The sequence below is a fragment of the Buceros rhinoceros genome, unplaced genomic scaffold (assembly GCF_000710305.1).
Source record: "Buceros rhinoceros silvestris isolate BGI_N320 unplaced genomic scaffold, ASM71030v1 scaffold13523, whole genome shotgun sequence".
In the NCBI taxonomy this organism is placed as follows: Eukaryota; Metazoa; Chordata; class Aves; order Bucerotiformes; family Bucerotidae; genus Buceros; species Buceros rhinoceros.
Genome location: NW_010405463.1, coordinates 24035 through 46035, shown reverse-complemented (window position 1 = coordinate 46035; position 22001 = coordinate 24035). Strand labels below are relative to the sequence as shown.

General features: G+C 36.7%; 1 protein-coding gene across 3 annotated transcripts in view; it reads left to right on the top strand.

The window, feature by feature from the left end:
* EFTUD1 (elongation factor Tu GTP binding domain containing 1) overlaps window positions 1–21147 on the top strand; it is a 69275-nt gene extending 48128 nt beyond the window's left edge. For 2 of the 3 annotated variants that reach the window (XM_010133756.1, XM_010133755.1), the window contains 3 exons: window positions 2908–3911; window positions 8145–8329; window positions 20591–20994. In XM_010133756.1, the coding sequence (XP_010132058.1) occupies window positions 2908–3911; window positions 8145–8329; window positions 20591–20779 (1378 nt within the window). In that variant the 3' untranslated portion in view covers window positions 20780–20994. Of the gene's footprint in view, window positions 1–2907; window positions 3912–8144; window positions 8330–20590 lie in introns of all 3 variants that reach the window. The other variant, XM_010133754.1, reaches the window with a different exon arrangement.
* The last annotated feature ends 854 nt before the right edge of the window (window positions 21148–22001 follow it).

The window sequence follows — 22001 nt, the reverse complement described above, 5'->3', positions numbered from 1 at the left end:
GAATGTAATAAAGATAAGTAACATCTGGACCTTAGAAACAGGTCATTCCAGTTATGGTCTTGTTTTCTCCATGCATTTTAAAAATGTAGCCTAATTCAGCTGGCAGTATCAAATGTTGTTTTTATGCCTTCATACCCAAATGATAAACCAAAGCCTGTTGCCCTTTTATCCAATGTGATACTAATTCAGCTGGCAGTATCAAATGTTGTTTTATACCCAAATGATAAACCAAAGCCTGTTGTCCTTTTATCCAATGTGATGATAATCAGTAGAATATAATTTTTATAGGTTATAAATCTAGAAAAAGTTGTTACAAGTCTTTGAAGACACAGGATTACCATTTTACAATTGGTAGAAATGTTTCTTTTCCCAGCAAGGTGTTTCCGGGGAGATTTTGCTATGACAATATCTGTTTTCCACTTCAGATGAGGTGAAAAATACAGACTATTTTCCAGATCGGGTGGGAAGCTTTCAACATTGCAGTATCTTCAGCTGAGTTAAATCCTGAATGTATTTGAACAAGATGCTGATTATGTGTGCTTAATAAACATCCATTTCGCAGTTCTTAGAAAAAATAACCAAATAACGTTTTGCATTGTGCCATTGGTAATGCTCAGCTCCTGTGATTACAGTAAACAGATAAAATAGCATATAGGATATTTGGAAGTCATGAAGTTGTACTTGAAGATAAAACCGGTGATCCTTTATGAATAAATATAGAGATGCTTATTAAATATATGAAAGAGCTAACAAGTCTGGCACCTCCTAGCTCGTAAATAACACCTTGGTATACTTAAAGATGTGAAGCTTTTACTTTAAGAGCATTTTAATCTCTAGTAATTAATTTTCCTTCTCTTGTGAAATACCTTTTAAAGTGTAGTGAAAATATTCCTGCAGAGTATTCACTTCAAGACAAGTAATCAATAAATATAAACTGATCTGAAAAAAATTGCTATTGGCTAATAGCATTGCTGCTAACAATATATCAGTTCCTTAATAATTACACTATCACTGTTATAAATGCCAATACTACAATATTGTTGAAACTTCTGTCATCCTGTCTTATTGTGGTGTGCTGTACCTGTTTTTTTACTAAATATTTTCATTTCCAACATAGGTTTTCTTCATTGTATAAGGTATTTCTAACTTAGTTTCAAAGAAAGCTTCTTAGGTTTTATCTTTCAATTCTTGACCAGAAATAATTCCTTTAAAAATTGCTAGCACTCTTGCAAATTAGATTATAAATTAGTTGTAGTTAAGCAGGCTGAACTGAAGATTTTTTACTTTCTATTGGCATGGAGAAAAGTCCAAAATAACCTACTGTCTCATAACCCATTTTATTTTGAGCTTTAAGGCAAGATTGAATTTACATCTTCTTAATTTGTCCAAAAATAAGATTAATCCACAGCATTACCAATTTGTTTGTTTTCTTCCATTAGGGAATGTTATTGTCTTTGAGAATCTTCCAATATAAACTCTTTTGAGAAACTGAAAAGCATTTAATGACCTGAAATAATAGGGTTTTCTGGTATAGGATCAATAGTTTAATTCTTGTCTGTAGTTAGTGGTCAGTTTATTTTAATTATCTCCCATGTTCCTTTTGTTTATGTTTTAGTTTTGTATAAAGCTGTACTCACATTAAGTTACTTTACAAAAAAAATTATCACCTAATTTTCATTGAAGTGACTGTACAATAAGAAGCTACTTGGGATGTATAAGGGAGAAGAGATTGTGTTTTGCTTTATAACAGAGAAAAAGCTGCTGCTAATGACAGGTCCATACGTGAAATAATTAGCTGGCTTAATTCTGAATGTGTCCCTATCTGGTGATACTGAGGAGCAGCTATTTCTTTTGAGATTGGTTCCCTTCCTCAAGCCAGCTTAAAGGCCTTCCAGTGTAGACAGTCCTTGACTTCTGCCTTCAGAGCAGTGCCTTGTATACTTGCATCTGTTACAAGATCACAGTTATGAGTGATCCTTTAGGTTTGCAAGGAGAATAGTGGTTAAGGCTTCCACTAGCTAATCACAATATGAATTCACCAGGGGCTTTTCCCCCTGTGATAGTGGTCCTGCTGCAGTGCTAGTTTCACGCGTATGAGCAGCACACTGTTCTGCACAGATTTGAAGCTGCTGTGCCAGGAGTATGGATAAAATGCGAATATCAGCACTCCAAGTGCTGTTAGCTGCAGAGTGCGTGCTTGATCTGAAGCCGCAAGGTTAGAGAACCATGGCTGTATGCTTCTTTACAAAAGCCTGTTCAGCTTACCCAGTGCGCTGTCTTTTCAGCACATCTCACGGTACAAACAGGTACACTGCTTCAGATGAGCCTTGTGTAGTGTCATGTCTGCAGCAGCGTGGACCAGAACAGATGTCTGGGGAAGAGTGAAAACAGTAACAAAGGGATGCTTTAATTGTTTTCAGTTCAGGGCCTGTTGTGGTTTGGTTGTCAGTTAATGCTGATCAGCCTTCCCCATGCCTCTCATGATTTTGTAGACCTCTCTTGTATTCGTGTCACATTTGAAGGCTGCTTGTACTTTCATTCCTTTGATCATCCTTACTCTCATTTTCTTTCCTAGTCTATTGTTTCTCATTTGAGAGAACAGCAGCACATTGTTTCCAAGATGTGGGTAACCAGTGATTTGCGCAGAGGCACAGCAATGCTTTTTCTTTTATTTTCTTCAGTTCTTTTCCAAATCTTCCTGAAGACATAAAAAGCAATGTTTTTTGTTTGAAGGACATAAAGATTTTAAGTGTTTGAGTTTGAAATGCATTACCTAGTAATCTAAGTGTTGCAATCAGATTTATTTGTGAGTATCTGTTCCATGTTAAGGCTACTTAACCTCCCTCCCATCCCGAGTTTAAAAGTCCTTTCTAAGGTTTTAACTAATTTTTAAACTTTATTTTACAGATTTGCAAAGATACAGATTAGCGTATCAGCGCCTATCATACCTTTCAGGGAGACAATAACAAGACCTCCAAAAGTTGATATGGTGAACGAAGAAATAGGAAAACAGCAGAAAGTTGCTGTCATACACCAAACAAAAGAAGACCAAACTAAAATTCCTGAAGGAATTCAGGTTGATTCAGATGGGCTTGTTACAATATCTACTCCAAATAAACAAGCTACTCTCAGTGTAAAAGCAATGCCGCTCCCTGAGGAGGTAACTCGACTTCTTGAAGAAAACAGCGACTTAATTCGAACTATGGAGCAACTCAACACGTCTCTGAATGAAGATAAAAAAAGCCATGAAATAAATCAGAAGACTCTGGATAGGATCAAGGAATTCAAACAAAAGTTGGAGCAAAATCTGCAGGGAAGAAAGTGGAGAAATGCTGTTGATCATATCTGGTCATTCGGACCACGGAAGTGTGGGCCTAATATTTTGTTACATAATTTTGAGGGGTATAAAAGGTCGGTGTGGCAGTGCCTTGGGAACTCTGTGAAAGAAGTAAGTAAATACAGAGACTTTGACAACAGCATAGTAAGTGGGTTTCAGCTGGCTACGCTTTCGGGTCCTATGTGTGAAGAACCCCTCATGGGTGTTTGTTTTACTGTGGAAAAATGGGAAATAAATAAAGTTGGAGAGATGCTGTCAACTAGTACTCAGGATTCAGGGGAGTGTGATGCCACAGAACATAAACAAAGTGAAGATACTACTCTAACAAGCAGTTGTACTGATGAAGTTTGCAGTGCGAATGAACACCAGGACAACAGTCAAAGTGTTCCAAAATCACCTGAGAAAATGAGTAAACACAAGGGAGAAGCTTTACTTGCAGATTGCTATGGTCCTTTCTCTGGACAGCTGATTGCCACCATGAAGGAAGCATGTCGTTACGCTTTGCAAGCAAAACCGCAGAGGCTTATGGCAGCAATGTACACATGTGAAATTATGGCTACTGCAGAAGTTCTAGGTAAGACAGACAAGAATTTGTCAAGAATTTTCTTTCTGAGTACTGAGAGGTGAGGCTGAATGAGGAAGTATAACTTGATTAAAAGTTTTGTCAGAAGTTTTATATAGTTCTCCAATAGCTTTGCATAATGTCTCTGATTCCTGTAGCATTTTTCTGATTAAAAATTTAGCATTCTTCTTGCTTATCTGAAACATAGGCATAAATAGCAGCGCTACGCTTTTTTTGGAAGTGCGAGATACAAAATACTGATTTTTTTAATGAATTTTTTGTAATATCAACTACAGTAAACGTGAATATCAATGTTGTGCCTCACAATTAAGCATTAGTTCCATGAAGAGATGAGGAAAACTATCCTGTCTGTAAAACGAGTGCAGAATCTTAGCAAATGCCATTTCAAGATGTTTGAAGTTAATAGAATAATCAGCATAGACGTAAAATCAGAAAATAGAGAGTCTTAAATTACCGTTTCGGTCTAGTTTGGTACCTTTTTGTTTCTTTTAGTAGCATCTGTATCCTTCTGGTATGCAAGTTGCTCACTTTGTAAACCCAGTGCATACCAAATTTATGTCACGCATGCTACCTTACCACTTACACCCACTTAACCTTGTTTTTATGACCTACTTAGAACACCGCTTAACTTACTGAAACGTTTGTTCTTGAGGTTTTCCATGAGAGTTGCTTGCACACTGGATCTGATCCAATGCACCAAGATTTTGTTTAAAATTAGCTTCCATTGCATTAGCTGTCAGCATATTTACTTTGAACGTGCTAATCATGACAGAAATTATAGTCTATCTCACAATAATTCACGATGGGGCGATTTGTTGTAAACATCCCAGCTGTTGGGCACACAAGCACAGATGCAAAACGGGTTCGTCCAAAGAGCAAGATTTACAACTCTGTGGAGTGAAAAGCAACGCCTTTGAATGAGCAGTTGTTTTGTACAAACCCATGATCCTGTCCTGTTCTGGAGGTACTCTTTAGTAGTCCTGGTAGAAGGTGTCCTGCGGTAAGCTTGTAGCACATCACCTCAAACTGCAACTTACTATGACATAGCACTTCTGCGTTTTAAACTGTCTTTGAGTATTTTTTAACACATCAGCATGCCTATCAAAACTAGACTTTAGATATTACAGATTGCTGTTCCAGGAGTGTATTAGCACTATATTACTGAATCTCTATGTCAAACTATAGGCAAGATACAAAAAAGCATGATTGTTTATAGTGAAGTGATTAATATGCATTGGATCATCATTTGTGCCATAAAACCAAGTGGAAACATGGCTTCCTAATGCATATATATGTGTGTATCTAATGAGTGTAGTTTAGGATCAGACATGCAAGCGAATTAGTCCAGTCTAATGAATGTGAGTTGGGTGGAAGTAACCATGGACGTGCACTTAGTTCATTACTTTATGGGTTTAATTTTTATTATGGAAGTTTAAGCTAATAAATTGCATTATTAGCTTTTGCCTGTTGATATTCCCACCTTTTGAGCTCTTCTTACTCTCTCTCTTTTGTGTTCTGAAGTCTGAAAGCTAGGCTGTCTTTTCATTTTGCTGATGTGAGTGAAACTCATTTGGGAAAAGACTTTACCAGACTCTCTTACAGCTTTCGTTTTTGTCTTTTGATAACAATCACAACATACTAGGGGGCAGTTCACATCAATTCATAGTATTATCTCTGGCTTAGTTATGTGAGTGAAAAACTTCCAAAACAGAAGAGGAGCTCTTCCTTCCCTGTTCTCTAAGTCTGTGGTGATCCCTAGGCTCTTGCAAATGGTCATACCGTTGTCCTTCCACAGTATTTCTTTGCAGTATGAAGCTTCGTTATTTTTAGTGTGCAGGGAATACAGAATTTTTTCACTCGATACAGTGAAATATCCTTCAGCAAAGTGGTGAACAGGACTTAAACATTTTAAGGAGCTGGACTTCACATACTTAAAGTGAGCCTGTTATGCACAGACTTGTTCAGTATGTTGCAGCACCTTGAAGCTGTTTTTGAAGTAGTATCATGTGCATAAAATAACTGGTTTAACTATTTTGAATGGGAAGATCTTACAGTATTTCTTGATGATTGATGCTGCTAAATCCTTTCAATTAGCGTAGAGGCAGAATCAGTGTTTCTTCAGTATGCTGCAGTTTGCCCATAGTGGTAAAATTGATGACCTTATATGGCTTCTTTTTGATAGCATTAATTGATGCAATACTCCAGACTGCTTGGATGAAATACATGTAGCTAGAAACCATTTAGTAAGCTATAAATTGTCTTCCGGCTTTTATGTTTTCAAAGAATAATCTTAAGTGAATTATGGCCAGAGTATGTCGATCTAAAGTGCTTTGTGATAAATGTAACCTTGCTCATTTCATCTCATTAACATGTGTGCAAAGTTTTCTACATCCGACTGAAAACAATTAGTAAAATAAATACTTTTGATTATAACATTAGTAACCCATTAAGTATTTTTGAACTTACTTGCTTTAACAAATGGCTTTAATATATACTGTGTGGTACATACACAGTATATGTACGATGACCATGATGGGATGCTCTTTTGCAATGTGTATGTTGAAGCTTGCATCCTAAAGCAGTTACTGAATTGTGAGCTGTGCTGAGATGTGACCCTTTCATAGCCAAGAATTTTCTGGAATTGCTGAAATTGCCATAGACGTGAAATCGCTTAGTTATGTTAACGAAGGTGGTACATGCTGGCAGACTCGGTGACTTATCTTCAGAATGCCTTAATCTTTTTGTGATTTTTAAATAGAGAATCTTAAGTATTTCCTCAGTCTCCCCATGAGCAGTAAGAAGACTGTTGTGCATAGTAAAGGTGAGGTTCAGTCAGGGGAACAGTGAGGTGGCCTGCTAAGAACAAGAGCAGATAAAATTATCAGTGATGATAGAAAGAACACTTCAACCCACGCTTTATTAGAGAGCTGTAAACTCTGAAATGATTGGTGCTGCGCTGATGCTTCATTACCTGCATCTGCCAGGAAGATTTAACTGTGCTAGCTGTGTGCTTGTGCTGAATTTCCTGAGCAAGGACCGGATTCTGTATTTAAGAGATAAAGGCAAATAGACCCGCTCCAGCATTTCCTCTGGTGTCCCACAAAAGGCTCACAGTGTAAATGCAAATCAATGTAGTTGGCAGTAGTATTTAATGATATCTTTCTGTCAAGTCGGCATAGGTGGGAAGTATTATCAAGTAATGTATATTGCTAATTATTTCCAGTAAGAGCTGGTTTTGCCCAGCTGTTTATAAAAGGTCACAGTATGCGTTCATTTTTTTTCAGTGCAATCTAATAGAACATATCTGAACCTCTTAGGAATTGATAGGAACTTGTTCTTCACAGCAAGCTACTTTTAAAGTTAATTTGTACATCTAATACTAACTATTCACATATGTAAATGAGGGCATTCCTAAAACATCTTTTCAGTACATATGTTCTCTTGTGTTTTTGTTATCTTGAACAACACAAATGTATTTGTTAGTATTTTTCTGTAGAATACTTAGCCCAAAGATTTGCAAACAACATTTTAAAAAATTAACTTAATGCCGACAGTAAAGTCAAACGTGGGCATTTTGACAGCTACTCTTTATGATATATACACTGTATTTCAATGGATTGAATGTTAATTTGGGAAAGATAAATAAAAATGGTCCTGAATTAATTAAAAGGCTGAATTAATTAGAACTAATTGAACACATTAAGCATAATAAATATGTACTATTTCAGATAAAGTAGTTTTCTGTGGTTAGAATAGCAGTGCATTATGTGAGACAAGTGCCATACAGGGATATGGAGATCCAAACAAACTTCCAAAGGTAGCTAACCTGTGATTCCTGAAACACAGTGATACTTCTTAGTAATGTTTCTCCAATGTTTGGTTTTAAGAAATAAAGCAAGTTAGGCACTAAATCTGGCAAAGTTCCTTTTAAAAGATAGCCATATGATTGTATAAAATGCACCTAATGTAAGCATTATCTAGATCCATACAGTAGTAATAGTAATGTGTTATTTATATGGTTCTGCACTTTGTACTGGCAGAATATGTTGTTTGTTTGAATTGAATAAGTCGTCCTAATTGATCCACTTACAAAGAAGAATTTTGGCTGAAGAAATTATGTGTTTTACTCAATTAAGAAGTTTCCTGAGCAAATATTTATGTATTTCTCTTTCTGACGCAGGATATAAACATATTAGTAAACTCATCAAAATTATGTCTTTGCAGGTCGTGTGTACGCCGTCTTGTCCAAAAGAGAAGGCAGAGTGTTACAAGAGGAGATGAAAGAGGGGACAGATGTGTTTATTATTAAGGCAGTCCTGCCAGTAGCAGAAAGCTTTGGTTTTGCTGATGAAATCAGGAAGAGAACTAGTGGCCTGGCCAGTCCACAGCTGGTGTTCAGCCACTGGGAGGTAAAAATATCTATTCACTCCATCTGTTTTGGTGATCTATTTCCTGTAGATGTGGCAGACTGGAATACTAAGCTGAAAAGGTTAAGTTAAGTTTTGGTCAAGATATTTGATTAATTCCTTTTCGAAATTAAGAGGAAAAAAGTGCCTTTATATTAATCTTAATTCCTTTCGTAGATATGCCGTTCAGAAATGTATTTATATGTTGTTTAGATGGGATGCTTTTTTATTTCAATAGAAAGTATGTCCTTCACAAATGAAACCGATTCTTCATAAATGTGTTTTCCTAATTTTGTGTGCCTTTTTTAATAAATTCTCTCGTAAACTTGTTTGGGAAGTGGAAAAGGAAAAAGCCACAAAACAACCTGAAGTTACTACTAATAGAAAATGTAACAATTAATCTAATGGATATGAAAATTAATCTTTTAGGGGATACCAGGCACCTAGGGGATTTTATATATTCCAAGTCAACATATATTTTCACACTTAAAGGCAAAAGGAATAGATTTAATCCCTTCAAAATTAAGTCTGGTAATAGTAAGTGGAGGTGTCTTTAAAATCATTCCCTTCGGTCGTCTTTGACACGTAAAGAAATGTGAAGGTGAAGGTGCAAGGGAAATAATGCAAGTGGGAGAGCTGGTAAGGAGTGTCTTCAGCTGAAGGTGCACTGTGTTTTGTCCCTATGATGTAGATAGTACATCTTCAAGGAGAAATATAAAAAGCTGTAAATCAGAGTTCCTTGTTCAAGGCAAACAAACCTGCAATGTCGGGCTCCTTGGAAGATTCCGCTGAAGGAGGTAAAAATGGGTTCAAGGGCAAGATTCAAGAGTGTAAAATTTTGCAATCAATTTTTAAAATAAGTAAGTCTAGGTTCTAATGTTTGGCTTTTTTTTTTCTTCCAGTTAGGTGTTCCTTGGTTTGGTGTTGGGACCGTAGAGACTCTTATAAGTGGATAGAAAAGTTTGGTTTTGTTTCATCTTCTGATTTATTTTGTGACCTCAAAAGTCAAGTTTCAGTACAACTAGAGGTTTTTGAGGTCAGTAATAGTCCATGCAGTTGCTGGCTGTGGTCCGTTTACCGCTGTTTCTCTCCGGTTATGTGCTGTTTTTTCACGTGGTGTGAATTCTTCTCACTTCCTGTAGCTAAATTGTCCTAATAGGTAGTATCTGTTAAATACTTCACTAGAAGTATTTCTTTGTTAGTTATTAGGAATTCTATGTGGATCCTAGTGGAAAAGGAGGATCTCTGCAAACCAGCCAAGATACCTTACTGGTGTTAGAAATTGAAGTGGGCTAGGAACTTGTCTCTCCTCCCTCGACACTGATTCATTTAATCTTCTGTAACAAAGTCTGACCTCACAGAGAACCACAGAAGGGAAAAACAGAGTTACACTGAATGAAAAGAAATAAAACAGGGCAACCCTCCATAGACAGTGTATGCACAAAAAAAGTAGATAAAGCAACAACTTTTTGAGCTTGAGCAGGGATGTAGGTGTAAGCCAGTAGGAGATTAGGTACCTCAAACATTGGTTTGAGTGTTGGCAGTTTTGCATACAGTAGTCTTGTCATTTTTGGATGTTCTCATCTGAAATGCAGCTGGTGAGGTTTTGTGGCTCGACTGGTCTTTTGTCTGAATGGCCTCTGATAGCAGTGCCCTGAAGGAGTGTCAGTCAGAAGGACGATGATTCCAGCTAACCATTGTGTTGTGCCAGTTTCTTTAGCATTTGTAGCTACCGTGCTCCAGTACTAGGTAAAATCATAAACCCCTTGCCACTCTGTCCTTCCCTTCTATCCCCAAACCTTCGCTTGTCCACTCTGTCAGATGTTATGAACTCCACTGAAGAAAACGGTCACACATAATTATAGATATGAATAGGAGAGGAAGATTTGAACAACTGACAACATTTTCTAAAGCTGACCCTCAGGAGAGATTATAATTACAGCTTGTATGTTAAAATGTAGTAGTAGGAGGAAAAATGATTGTGTAAGCCAGTCACCTTTCCACTCGGCAGATCTGCTGGTAGGGAAGGTTGGAGTTTTTTGTTTTTTTTTTTTTTTGTCACATTGAAAGTCATGCTCACATTTTTATGACAAAATAAGCCTTTTACTAAGGCACTAGCAATGTTGGCTCTGTGCAGCGACGGCAGAGGGAATACTGCGCTACAGTCTCATCATCAGCAGAATTGCTAAATAAATACAGTTTTCAGAATCTCTAGTGGTGGTATGACAAAGAAGCCAGAAAAATGGCTTTGTGTCTCAGATCACATGAGTAATTTGTAGAGTTTTTCTCTGTTTCTTTTTCTCTCTGTATTCTGCTAAAATCTAAACAAATCCCCCAAATAAATAAAAATCCAGTATTAGACGTGACTTTGACGTTGCTACGTTACTGATGAATTGTGATGATAACAACAAGCGTTTTATTTGAATACCAATTACTTAATGCATCATTGTCTAAGATAATATTATGTGGACTCTCTCTGTGTAATCTTACACTATTTTTTCTTAGTGGTAAAAATGCAAAGGGAGTGCAGTAGCTGCTTGGTTTGGGTTTGCATTTCCTGTGTTACCGAGCGGATGGCTGCTGCTTTAATTGCTTACTATCCAAACCCTTCCAGGACATTCTGAGAAAATTCTGTGTTAGTGGTATTTTCTCAGTGTGCTCAGCTCATTACCTGAGTACTTGGGACGTGTATTTCTCTACACCGATTGCTTCTAACATGTTGTTATCCCCATTTTACAGGTAGTGAAGAAGACACTCTTTAGTATTTTTAAACTTTTAAACAATCTTCCGGAAATCACGTGTATAAAATATGTTTAAAGGAATGAGGTTTGAATTCATTTTTTAAATTATTCTTATATTTTATGAATGTGATTTGTAGACTATAAACACAGGAAGGTCAGTGATAGAGCCTACATTTAAATGAAGCCATTTTGGTCTCCGTGGAAACTAAATTACCATTTTTTTTCTTCAGTTAATGAATGTATTTTGTATAGTTCAGATTGCTCCAGCCCTGGGGGATGGAGCAATACATGTATTGAGGTCTATCTTGTCAGATACTCCTTTTTTATTCATTTCTTCTGTCACGCTTATACAGCACGGCACCAAGTAACCATTAGTGGGAGCTTTCAGTTTGGTCCCAGTTTAAACGAATTAATTTTAGAAGTTAGTCAAGTATTTTCCTTTATGATATCCCCAGGCAAATGTTAAGTGTGTTGGGTTTACTTCACCATATTTTCGTAGATTTCAATATAAGCTGCCTTCTGAATTTTCAGGTTAAAATATGTATCTTTGGGATAATGATGCAGTCCTTGTATTTTTTTTTTATCCTTGAATTAATAATACACCTTCAATATAATGTGTGTTTTTTGACTGAACCTGTTTCCTTTGTTCTCCCTTGCTTCTTTGCAGTTACATTTTTCACTCAGTCATGTCATTTTATCTTAATCATAAGGTTCTTTGAATAAAAAGATATTTGTGATTGCACAATGCTTAGAATAATGGAGCCCTAATCCCATTTGGGAAATCTGTTTTAAAAAAAAAAAAAAAAAAGCATGTGGCTCTATTCAGATGCTGATTGAATTCTCAGCAAGTGCTGACATTGTCAAAGACATCTACTAGTTGTAAAGTTGTGAAATATGTAGTATTGTGTTAATTCGCATCTTCTAAATTCATAATGATGAGCTATTAGACACACTTATTCTTGGGGGAGTGGGCATGGGCAAACTGTAAACACATGTTTAATCTGAATTTTTCTCAGTATCCTTTCTAAGTAGCATAGCATCTGGAATGTGCTTTAGGGCTCTGGAGAAAGGTAAGAGCCTCTCTGTAAAAAGTGGTAAGAATATGAGGCATTTTGGATCTGAAACTTTTATATTCTGAATTTTAATTCATCCCTATGAATTCTAAGTCATTTTACAACTCGGAAGGTGAGGGCTTGATATAAAAGTTGCTGGATGACATTGTTAGGCCTGCATTAAACAGGAGGCAGGTTAAAGTAATGAGAGAGACTAAAAGATTAATCTGTGAATCTATACTAGGTTTGAACTGTAACTTTACATACATCATTGTGTCAGTGACATTCATGTAAATGAATTCTGGGAGTAACCTGAAACCTTTTAAATATGAAGAGCTCATTGTATTTGCCAGGACATCTGAAGCTAATTAAAACAGTAATAAAAGTGGTAGTGATGTGGCTTTAGTTTCCCATCTCAATACGTGTTTCTTAAGTAATAGGGGAAAATGGAGCAGTGGAGCCACATGTCTCCTTTCTTTCCAGTTCCCAAATTCCTGTTTGTAGCTACTGACTGAAGTCAAGGCTAAAGCTCAGCTGTCACTGATTGAGACACAAACAAGGATGATGCTCTTGAGCCAAAACAAACTTGTTTATTTTATAACTAAATGTGTAAGTGTTGATTATTACAGTACTTACTGGAACAAGAGTTCTCGTATCTGACTTCAGGCATTTTAAGGCCTTGGCTGTCCCCTTTATATAGTGTGAATGGGATTTCTGAATTGTTAAATAACTTCTGGATGCTCATTTTACTTGTAGGGAGTCTACACTTCTAATACATCTCTAGTTTAAACATCTGAAGTTTGACTGCAGGCTATTCTGTATCCCCTTAGACTTCCTGTCTCTGAAAGAAAGCAAAAAGTTATGAATCTGATACTTCTTTAGATTTTTGGTATTTTTTGAAGATGGCTATGGATAAGAAATAAGTGAACTTTTCTGTTGGATTTATAACTTCCATATCTCTCGTTTGCTCTCTCTCCTTTTTTTCTCTTTGAATTGTATTTTTGCCAAACTTTGCAATTAACAATCGAGAGCTGTTGAGAGAAAATGCTTCTAAGAATTACAGAGAGAATTGACATTGGGAGGCTTTCTTCCAAGTTAGTTATGAAGAGATCAATCTGTTTTCATGCTTTCTTTTCATCTACTTACAAAAGTGGATATAATAATCTTGAGAAGAAGATATATTGTATTTATTTGTTTGATATGTAAGTTCATCTGTGATGATGCAAAGTGGCAGTATTCTGTGAAACCACGATTTGACTATAAGGTAGTCAAACGATTTGTGAAAAGAGAGGCTGAAAATCAGTGTTTGGGGTTTTTTCTTTCAGGATGTAATATAAAGATTAGCTATTTATAAAATAGTCAAGCTGGTACACAAAGCATTTGATACAATGTGAAAGTTTGTGTTTTAACAAGATAACTGTGACTTGTTTTTATTTTGAGAACATTTATGTGTAGGTGCTTCTGTAAAATTCTTTAGCATATTGTAGATATTTCTCCTCCCACCCTCTGCCACTTAATCCTCATCCCCAGCTTGATGTTTTCTGGAAGTGTTTCAGGTGCTCAGCGCTCCCCACGGTTACTCAGTACTCCTAAGCAGGAAGGGTGATATCTGCTTTCCTCTGTGACAGAACGGGTGCAGCAAAATGGAAAATCTGGATCTACAGAGAGAATATTGTCTTCATTTCTGAATAGGAAACATTTGGGGCCTGTAAAGGCTTGCAGAGGAATAAGACACCTGTTCTGAAAGGGTTTTTCACTGAATAAAACGAGTAAGACCCTGTAGTTGGTTAAGCAACCACCAAGAAAAGACACGAACTTGTAGAATCTTTCTGTGAGGTTTTAAGTTGTGGTCTCTTTCAAGGACAGGCTGAGATCTTGGCTTCTTTGAAGGCAGTATGGCAAAATTAATATAAGTTTTTTACCTATTCTTCAATGGTATATTGCTGAGTGAAAGTATTTCAACACTGTAATACAGAAATCACTTCAAAAATCGTATTAACTATGGCAGCTCCTAGTCATATGCTAGCATCGTGCTGTTTTTCTTGGAAAGTCTTCCTGGGTGCCCTGCCCGGTGTTCTCTGTTTTGGAAGCACCCTGCTGGTATCCAGATGGCCTTGCACCATTTGTTATGCTCAGTGCAGCGTTACCCAGCATATTACCGAAAACCCAGCAGATAACAGTTTTTCGAGGTCACACATCATGTAAACCTTTGCAAAGTTCTGTCATTTTACCTGAAAGACAGAGATAATTTTTGTTTGACAGGGCTGCTTCAGACATCTAAGACATGCGTATCAGCTGTACCCTGCTAGTTGTATTGTCTATGTCGTTACTAAGTGATGGACACCATTCGAACTGTGAATGTTCTTGGAGAATCTTTGTAGCATTGATTTTTCTAGAGTAGAAAGGATTCTGATACATTGAAGCCTGCAGTATCTTTGAAATAGCGTAAAATAGTTCTTTTGAAAACTGTTTTAAAAAACCAGCTGCTGGCCTAATGTTTTTCCTGGCATGCTAAGGGCTGCTTGTGGGAGTGCCCAATCACACTGAGTTTAGTAGTTCTTGGGATTTCTCATGAAGCGGTTCACAAAGGCCATGATGTTTCTTGCTGGTCTTAAAATCTTCACTGAACGGTATAAGACCGCTCTCTATATTCGTGGTCCATCTAAAACATTTTCCACACTGGTGATATTTGGCTCCAAAGAAATTTTCTGTCCTCATGAGTCAGTAAGGACCAATAGGGGAAATGCTACTAGGATCATGGCTGTGTTCCCAGATCTGCCTGACCTTTTGGATGAACTAGGCAGATCCCGTCTGTTTGCTTTTGATGCTTCTTGCAGCCTTGTTTTGCATAATTAGGCTGCCTTAGGCAGAGACTGTTTCATACCATCGTTTTGTGAAATACACTAGACAATGGGATCCAGATCACTAGTGGAGCCATCTGGGTGTCACTGAAATGCAAATAATAAATCATCCTCAAATTAAGGCTCAAAATTTCAAGTCCCTTTGAATTGGAAGTGATCTGTTCTAACTCAAATCTTACTGAAAAGTTTGATTAGCTGACATGATCATTTGCAGAATTTGGTGTATTGTCTTTCAGTATTAACATAGTAAGCTCATAGTATTTATATTTTCCTGACTTAATTATTAGATGTATTCAGATTATGACCCTGATAAAGATACAGGCGTTTATTGTTTGACTAATTAATGTGTAGGTTGTTAGGCTGAAAGAAAATGACAGCTGTTTTGCCTAATGCTGCTCTGCATGCTGTTACTAAACAAGTCTTATGAGACTTCATTGTTTGGGTGTGTTGGTTTAAATAGCTGTGATATTTAATGAAACATCTTGCTTTAGAATGATTTCTTTTTCTTGCACTTACAGTATTTGAAGTTATCTATTCACTTCTTTTGAAATACCGAATCCCAGCTGACTTCATTAGAAACAGGGTTTGGTTTATACCTGGAGTGGGCTCATAGTTCTGCCATGTGCTGTGGAACACACTCTTCAGCATGTATTTCACTGGGTTTTTTTCCTTTTCTTTTAAGTATAATGGAATTCTAGTGATTTGCTTATAGTCATACGTTAAACAAATTATATCACCCAAGACTTTTGTAAAGTAGATCAATGAAGATGTTGTTAAACAATACTGTTAAGGAACATTTCTGTCAGATAAGAATTGCATTTGATCAGCTGCTGTGCACTAATTCATTTTACCATATTGCGTTTTATATGCCTGCATTTAAAGAAAATACTTGTCTTTTTATAGAGTAAATCCTAGTCCAGTAATATGCTGCACAAACCCTGATTTATAATTCACTTTTTAAAAGAAATTGTTTTCAGAAGAGCCTTGTTGATGTAGTGTAGAAATATCTGGTGTGTTAACTGGGGAGCAGTAGCTGTCTTGATGCATTGTTGTGCGCGCTTTGGAGGAGTAATGGTGTTTGGTCTGAGCTGTTTGCAGTTAAGGCTGCTGTTGTCCCCATCAGATTATTCTGGTGTTGAATAATAAATAATCGTATGCCAGTGGCTAGTTTATGCTGTTACAAATTCCCAAGTCCTAGCAAAAGTTGCTGAAGAAACGGTAGACAGAATTTTCTAGTTAACAAATGATGCACAGCATGGTGATATTTTAAAATATACTTTACCATAATGCGATACCATCAGGTCATTGGTTTTCCAGTGTCTTTCTCCTAATACCGGTTCCTCTTGACGTCTTTTATCTGTTATACTTCGTATAAACAGTTTGGCTGTCATAATTTTCGTGTTGGTCCTGCTCAGAGCTTCCCAGACACACATGGCGCACAGGCAGAATGAGAGAAAGGCAGACTGAAGACCTTTGATAGAAGGTTAACTGAATTGCTTGAGTCGCTTAAAGATTTTTCAGCTGTGTAAGGCATGTTATTTTGAACGTCTAGTTCTGTTTTGACTGAAGTTTTTGTTTAGCAGTGTAACTTTTTGAAAAAGCGCTGCTGAGGTGCTATCAGATTCCTGTTTTTAAAATGAATCTTAAGCTATATGTCTTCAGTTTTTACTGAAAAATTATTACATAGAAACATCTAAATAATTTTAAATTAAAAACACAGAATAAATAACGTTTGTCAATGTCTTTTCTGCTTTGATCCTCTGGATCTTCCAGGATCCGCAGTAAACGCCCTTTGTTAAATGACTACATCATATTCCAGAAGGATTGGTCCATTTAGAATCTAATTAATCATTTAGGACTTTATCTAGACAAAAACTCAATTTCTGTCACAGATTCCAGAGTCATCCCTATGCGGTTCCCATGAATACAAACAATAGCTCAGGGGCTAAAAAGCTTCTCAGCTCTGATTCCAGGAAACCCAGACTCACCATTCTGACAGCTACTATTGTAAGCAAATTGATGACAATGCTTTTAGAGCATTATATGGAAACATTTTTTTTCCTTTTTTTGCTTGCATGTATTAACAGAGTATGGGGTATGATGGATGCCTCCTGCTATATGCATTTGATTCATTAATATGATGTGAATACAAGAGGGACAGTTGAGTCGATGCCCCTGCCTTCACTTATAGAACCAGAACTTTTAAAAAAGAAAACTTCCTGTTTTTTGGATCACTGTGACAGTAACACCTCTGTACAGTTATATTAGGGTTATGTTAACATGGTTATTTGCTGACTTAAAGGAGATGCACAGCTGATGCCCCAACTTCCAGCTGACTCAGTCGATCTGGCTTCCTCTTTCTCATTACTTACCATGGTCTGGTAATAAAAATAGTGTATTCTAATTAACCTCATCTTTTGCAGTGTGTCCACATCATTCAACTAGGCATGGTCCTCTACCAGGAATTTTCAGATGTCTCCATAACTTGCTGTAAAAGCAGTAGGTAGTGCCTGAATTATTTAGACAGGTTGAGAAGGAAAGCTAGCTCCCGAGGTGGCTTTTGAAACCTGATTTATGTCCCTTTACCATGCTGCTCTCCATCGCGCAGCAGTACAAGGTTCACAAGGATTCTGTAGCCCGGTGCTGCAGTAAGTCTGCAGGTTTACCTTTGCTGGCTACTAAGTATTAAGTAGTAGATACATTGGAGCCTCCTGTTATGTCAGCTTTCCAGAGAGCTAGAGATTCCTGTTGAAGCATGAGGAATTATTATCAGGGAAAGAAGTATCCAGTGCAAAGCTTCAGTGAACATTAGTAGAACAAGTCTCTCATAAGTCACTGAAAGAGGCAGTCTGTCAAACACGGGGATTTTCTTAACCATCCATCACTACAGTACCTAAATATTTACAGGTAGATTAGATCCGTAAATTCGATTTTGTGTACTTTTGGACTCCTCTGTTGTATTCATTCTTCAAAGACCACTGTACCACTGTTTCTCTCTAGGCCTTACTGCTGGGTGTTAGATTTCTTGCTAATGTAAATAAAAGCTTAATGAAAGGGGAAAGCCTTTTAAGTTATCATAGTTTGTAGCTGTATAATCTCCTTCTGCAGTACAGTCTGGAGCAAATCCATAGAATTTGAATCACCTTTTCTTATTCATGTGCTTTTGGACTTTGAACATTTTGTTTGTTCAGCTCTTTAGGCAGGTCATGATTGGGAAGTCCCTGGTGTTTTTCTACTACTAAGAAGTTTGGTAGTAGCATCACTATAACTTCATCAAGTTGACATGCAATTTTTGCCCAAAAGTTGGGAAAACCCCAGTAGTCTTCACTGCTTCTTTTCTGTATTTCCAGTGCATAAAATAATGGTAAAGCTTCCAAGCTCCCTAAGAGTGGGGACCGTTCCTTTTTTATTGATACAAGCTGTCAAGGAATCACCTGTGAGTTTCTAGGCATTGCTTATAAGACCCTGTACAAGGCATCAGAATGGGTATGACTAAGGCAGATTCTTCTGTGGTTAGACACTCTTTACTTTTATGTTAAAAATAAATGTAGAGACATTTGGGAAGCTGAGTTTCATACTGTTTATTTCTGAGCTGTTCTTGCATTTGGTTTTCAGCCAGACACCCCTATGCATAGTTATTTCCCACCTAAATAATTGAGTTTGAGTGTCACTTTCAGCACGAGTAATATTGCACTTAATTTACCAGGTCTGTGTATATACTTAACTGTAACAAAGCAAGACTATTTTTGTTGGTTTAGAGGCTTAAAATAGTATTTTCCAAGATTCAACCTACAATGTTGCCTAATATAAAATAGCCGTCTTCTGCCATAGTCATTTTCCTAACTCTCCACAAAGTGTAATTTGTTTGATTGTGTTAGGTGCTATTTAAGATGAGGTAGTAAATTAGGACTTCACAACTGTTGACTTTTCTGGGCAAAACCATCCATATTAAGCCATCATTTTAAAACTCTTGCTAGTTTATGTAACTTAAGTAAACTTTACTTAGTTTGAAATATTGCAATTAAAAGTATTTGTCAAAAGAAAAAATTTAGAACACTTGAAAAGGTTTAGAACACTAAGCTAAAATTAGTAGTTTTAGCTTAGTACTTGTCCTTAGTTCTTGTCCATCATTAATGTTAGTGCTAATATGTATTCCAGAAATTATAATGTCCTCAATTATTGTCATAACCATCATGATTCTTACAGTAACTTGTCTGCACTCCTTTTCCATGAGGATTTTAAGGACTGAATACAGTATTATCTATGGTTTTTTTCATAAAAATATATTGTTACTGCATTTTGTGAGGAAATCATTTAAGTGAACTAAGCATTTTTGAAATTTGTAACAGAACCTGAGTAACATAATACAGTCAATTTTATCCCTTCTTAATGCTCATGTTTAGCATTCTTGGAAGGTGATCTTGTTATTTTTCACCAAGTTCCTTAATGCTCATTAACTATAGTAATTTTTACCCTGTTTTATGGTTATTTGCCCACTAATGGGAAGGAAAGTTAAATCTCAGGACTAAAACCTTATACAATTTCGGTTGGTCATCCAGACATCAGTTCACCAGGGAGCATTTCCGAGATCTGATTAAGCATACACATTACATGAACTTAAGACTTGATGATCACTCTTAATGACTTTGCAGAGTTTCTGGTGCCTGCAACAGTTTAACATGAGTAGAACTGAGGTGGACTCTTAGGAGCTTAGAATTGGTGGGGAGGGCAAGCAGTGTCCTCTTTTTACTTTAGGTCTTAAAACATTCACTTGGAAACCTAAAACTTCTTAGTGTCACATGAGAGTCATGAACTAATAGAGTGCATTGTTATCTTTGCATAGTTAGGTAAGCATTAAGCCCAGTATTTGTGTAAAATCTGCACAGTCCAAAGGTAGAGAGTAAATACCTCTTCTGACTTTCTCTGGGAATTAGAAATGTCATAGCTTTGCTGTGCACAATGAGATGAGGAAAGGTTTTAAAGACTGTAAGATAACTATGTCTTTGAAATGAGAGGTGTGGAGTGTATAGGATGAACTGGGGATAAGACATGTCCACTTATTCTCTGATCGTGTTGCATCTGAAATCTCTTCTAGAGGAGAGACCCTGAGATACTAAGCTGCAAGAACAGCATTACTAAATATGTTAGCACCAGAAACAATGTTTTTTAAACCATCTGTCCAACTCATAGGGATTGAAGAACATAGGGTGCAGAAATTAGCACAAACTTTCAGTTCTTATAAATTCTAATAAAATCATAGTGAGATAATATTCTAAATAAGGAATTCCTCCTTGAAAACAGAATTTTCTGAACGGTATTTGGCATTGTGGTGTGTTGTCACTGACTGGCAATTAGTTTAGCTTTAAAAAAAAAAAATTCCTATGCAGATAAATGCAACTGAATTTGAAAAGCTATTGTGGGCTTCTTATGGCAAGTGCTACACAGTGTAACTTAATTCTTGTTCTCAAATAGCTAATTTTGGTTTTCCAGAAAACTTATCTGGCCTACTTTCATCTATCTCTACTTCAGAGATTGATTACTTGAAATGTACTGATAAACCTTTGTGCTACTTTACTCTCTTTTTTTTTTTTTTTTTTTTCCTTTTTATAGATCATTTCAAGTGATCCATTCTGGGTACCAACCACTGAGGAAGAATATTTGCACTTTGGGGAAAAGGCAGACTCGGAGAACCAGGCCCGCAAGTACATGAACGCAGTAAGAAAGCGGAAGGGACTCTATGTAGAAGAAAAGATTGTGGAGCATGCTGAAAAGCAAAGAACTCTCAGTAAAAATAAGTAGCTGTGTCTGCTTCCTTTCTCTGCTAACTCAGCTAAGGGCGGGTGGATTGTTTTCTATGCAGCAGATTCAAAATTACATCTGGACTTTGTTCTTTGACACCACTTTTCTTACTTGCTGTAATGTCTGTGGCTTATGTTTTAATAAACTCAAGCCTTTCCAACTTTTATACAGAGAAAATAGTTTATTTAAATAAAGTATAAGCATATTCATTGCAATTGGTCTCAAGTTTTAAAACTTACTGCCCCATTGAACTTCCTGTCACAGGATTAGGAACCCCTAATTTGATTTGTTTCTTTCTGATTATCAGATGTAAGTACAGTTAGAGCTGGTTAGCTGGTTTGTTGCAAATAAACTATGCACTGAATTTAGCTCCTTAATGTTCTTGGCTGTTTTTTAAATTTATTTTAATTTCTGTAGTGTATTTATTACTTTCCACAGTTACCTATATGGAAATATACGTAAGCCTATTAGGAGGTTTTAACTATTTGTTTTACTTCGTTCCTCATGTAAGCAGTCATCTAAAGCTGTAATATATCTTCTTTAGATCAGAGAGCAAAAATAGCATATATGGAAGACTAAGCACTACAGATCAAGTGAGATTTGTCTTTTTTCCCTCCTTAGAACACTTCTTAGTTAAAAAGCTCATATGATTATATAAAAAATTCATTTCATATTTAAAAAGTCCCTAAGCTGGGAGCTGCTGTCTCTGAACTAGGCAGCTACCACTGCCAATCCTGTGTGAGCGTCTACAAACTCCTGCAGAAATTTCTACCCATTCAGCCTGTTGCCGTAGATTCAGTTAAGGGAAACGCTTGCAAAAATATACAAAATGGCTTGCTGTTTGCAGGTGTCTAGGATGCAGAAGGTGCCAAAATGATTCAGACCAAGACTAACAGGAAAAAAGTCCTCACAGGGTGTAAGTTTTAGTTAAGAAAAGTGGAAACCTTGGGTAGAAGGGAAACATGATGCATGAACTACATTCTCATTTGGCTGCTTAGATTTGTAAAGGGAAAGGTCAAGAATTCTAGAAGGTTAAGACTGAATAAATAGGTGTCCTTGAAGAGTTTCTGATGTTTAGTTAAATGAATGGGAAGTAAGTTCTTAAATCTTGTGCCAACTGATGTTCTGCTACCTCTTCTCTTTTCTAATTGCCAAGAGTTCTGTTTCAGATAACCAGGCAAGTAGATTGTCCTTTTCTTTCCAGAATGTAACCATTTCATTA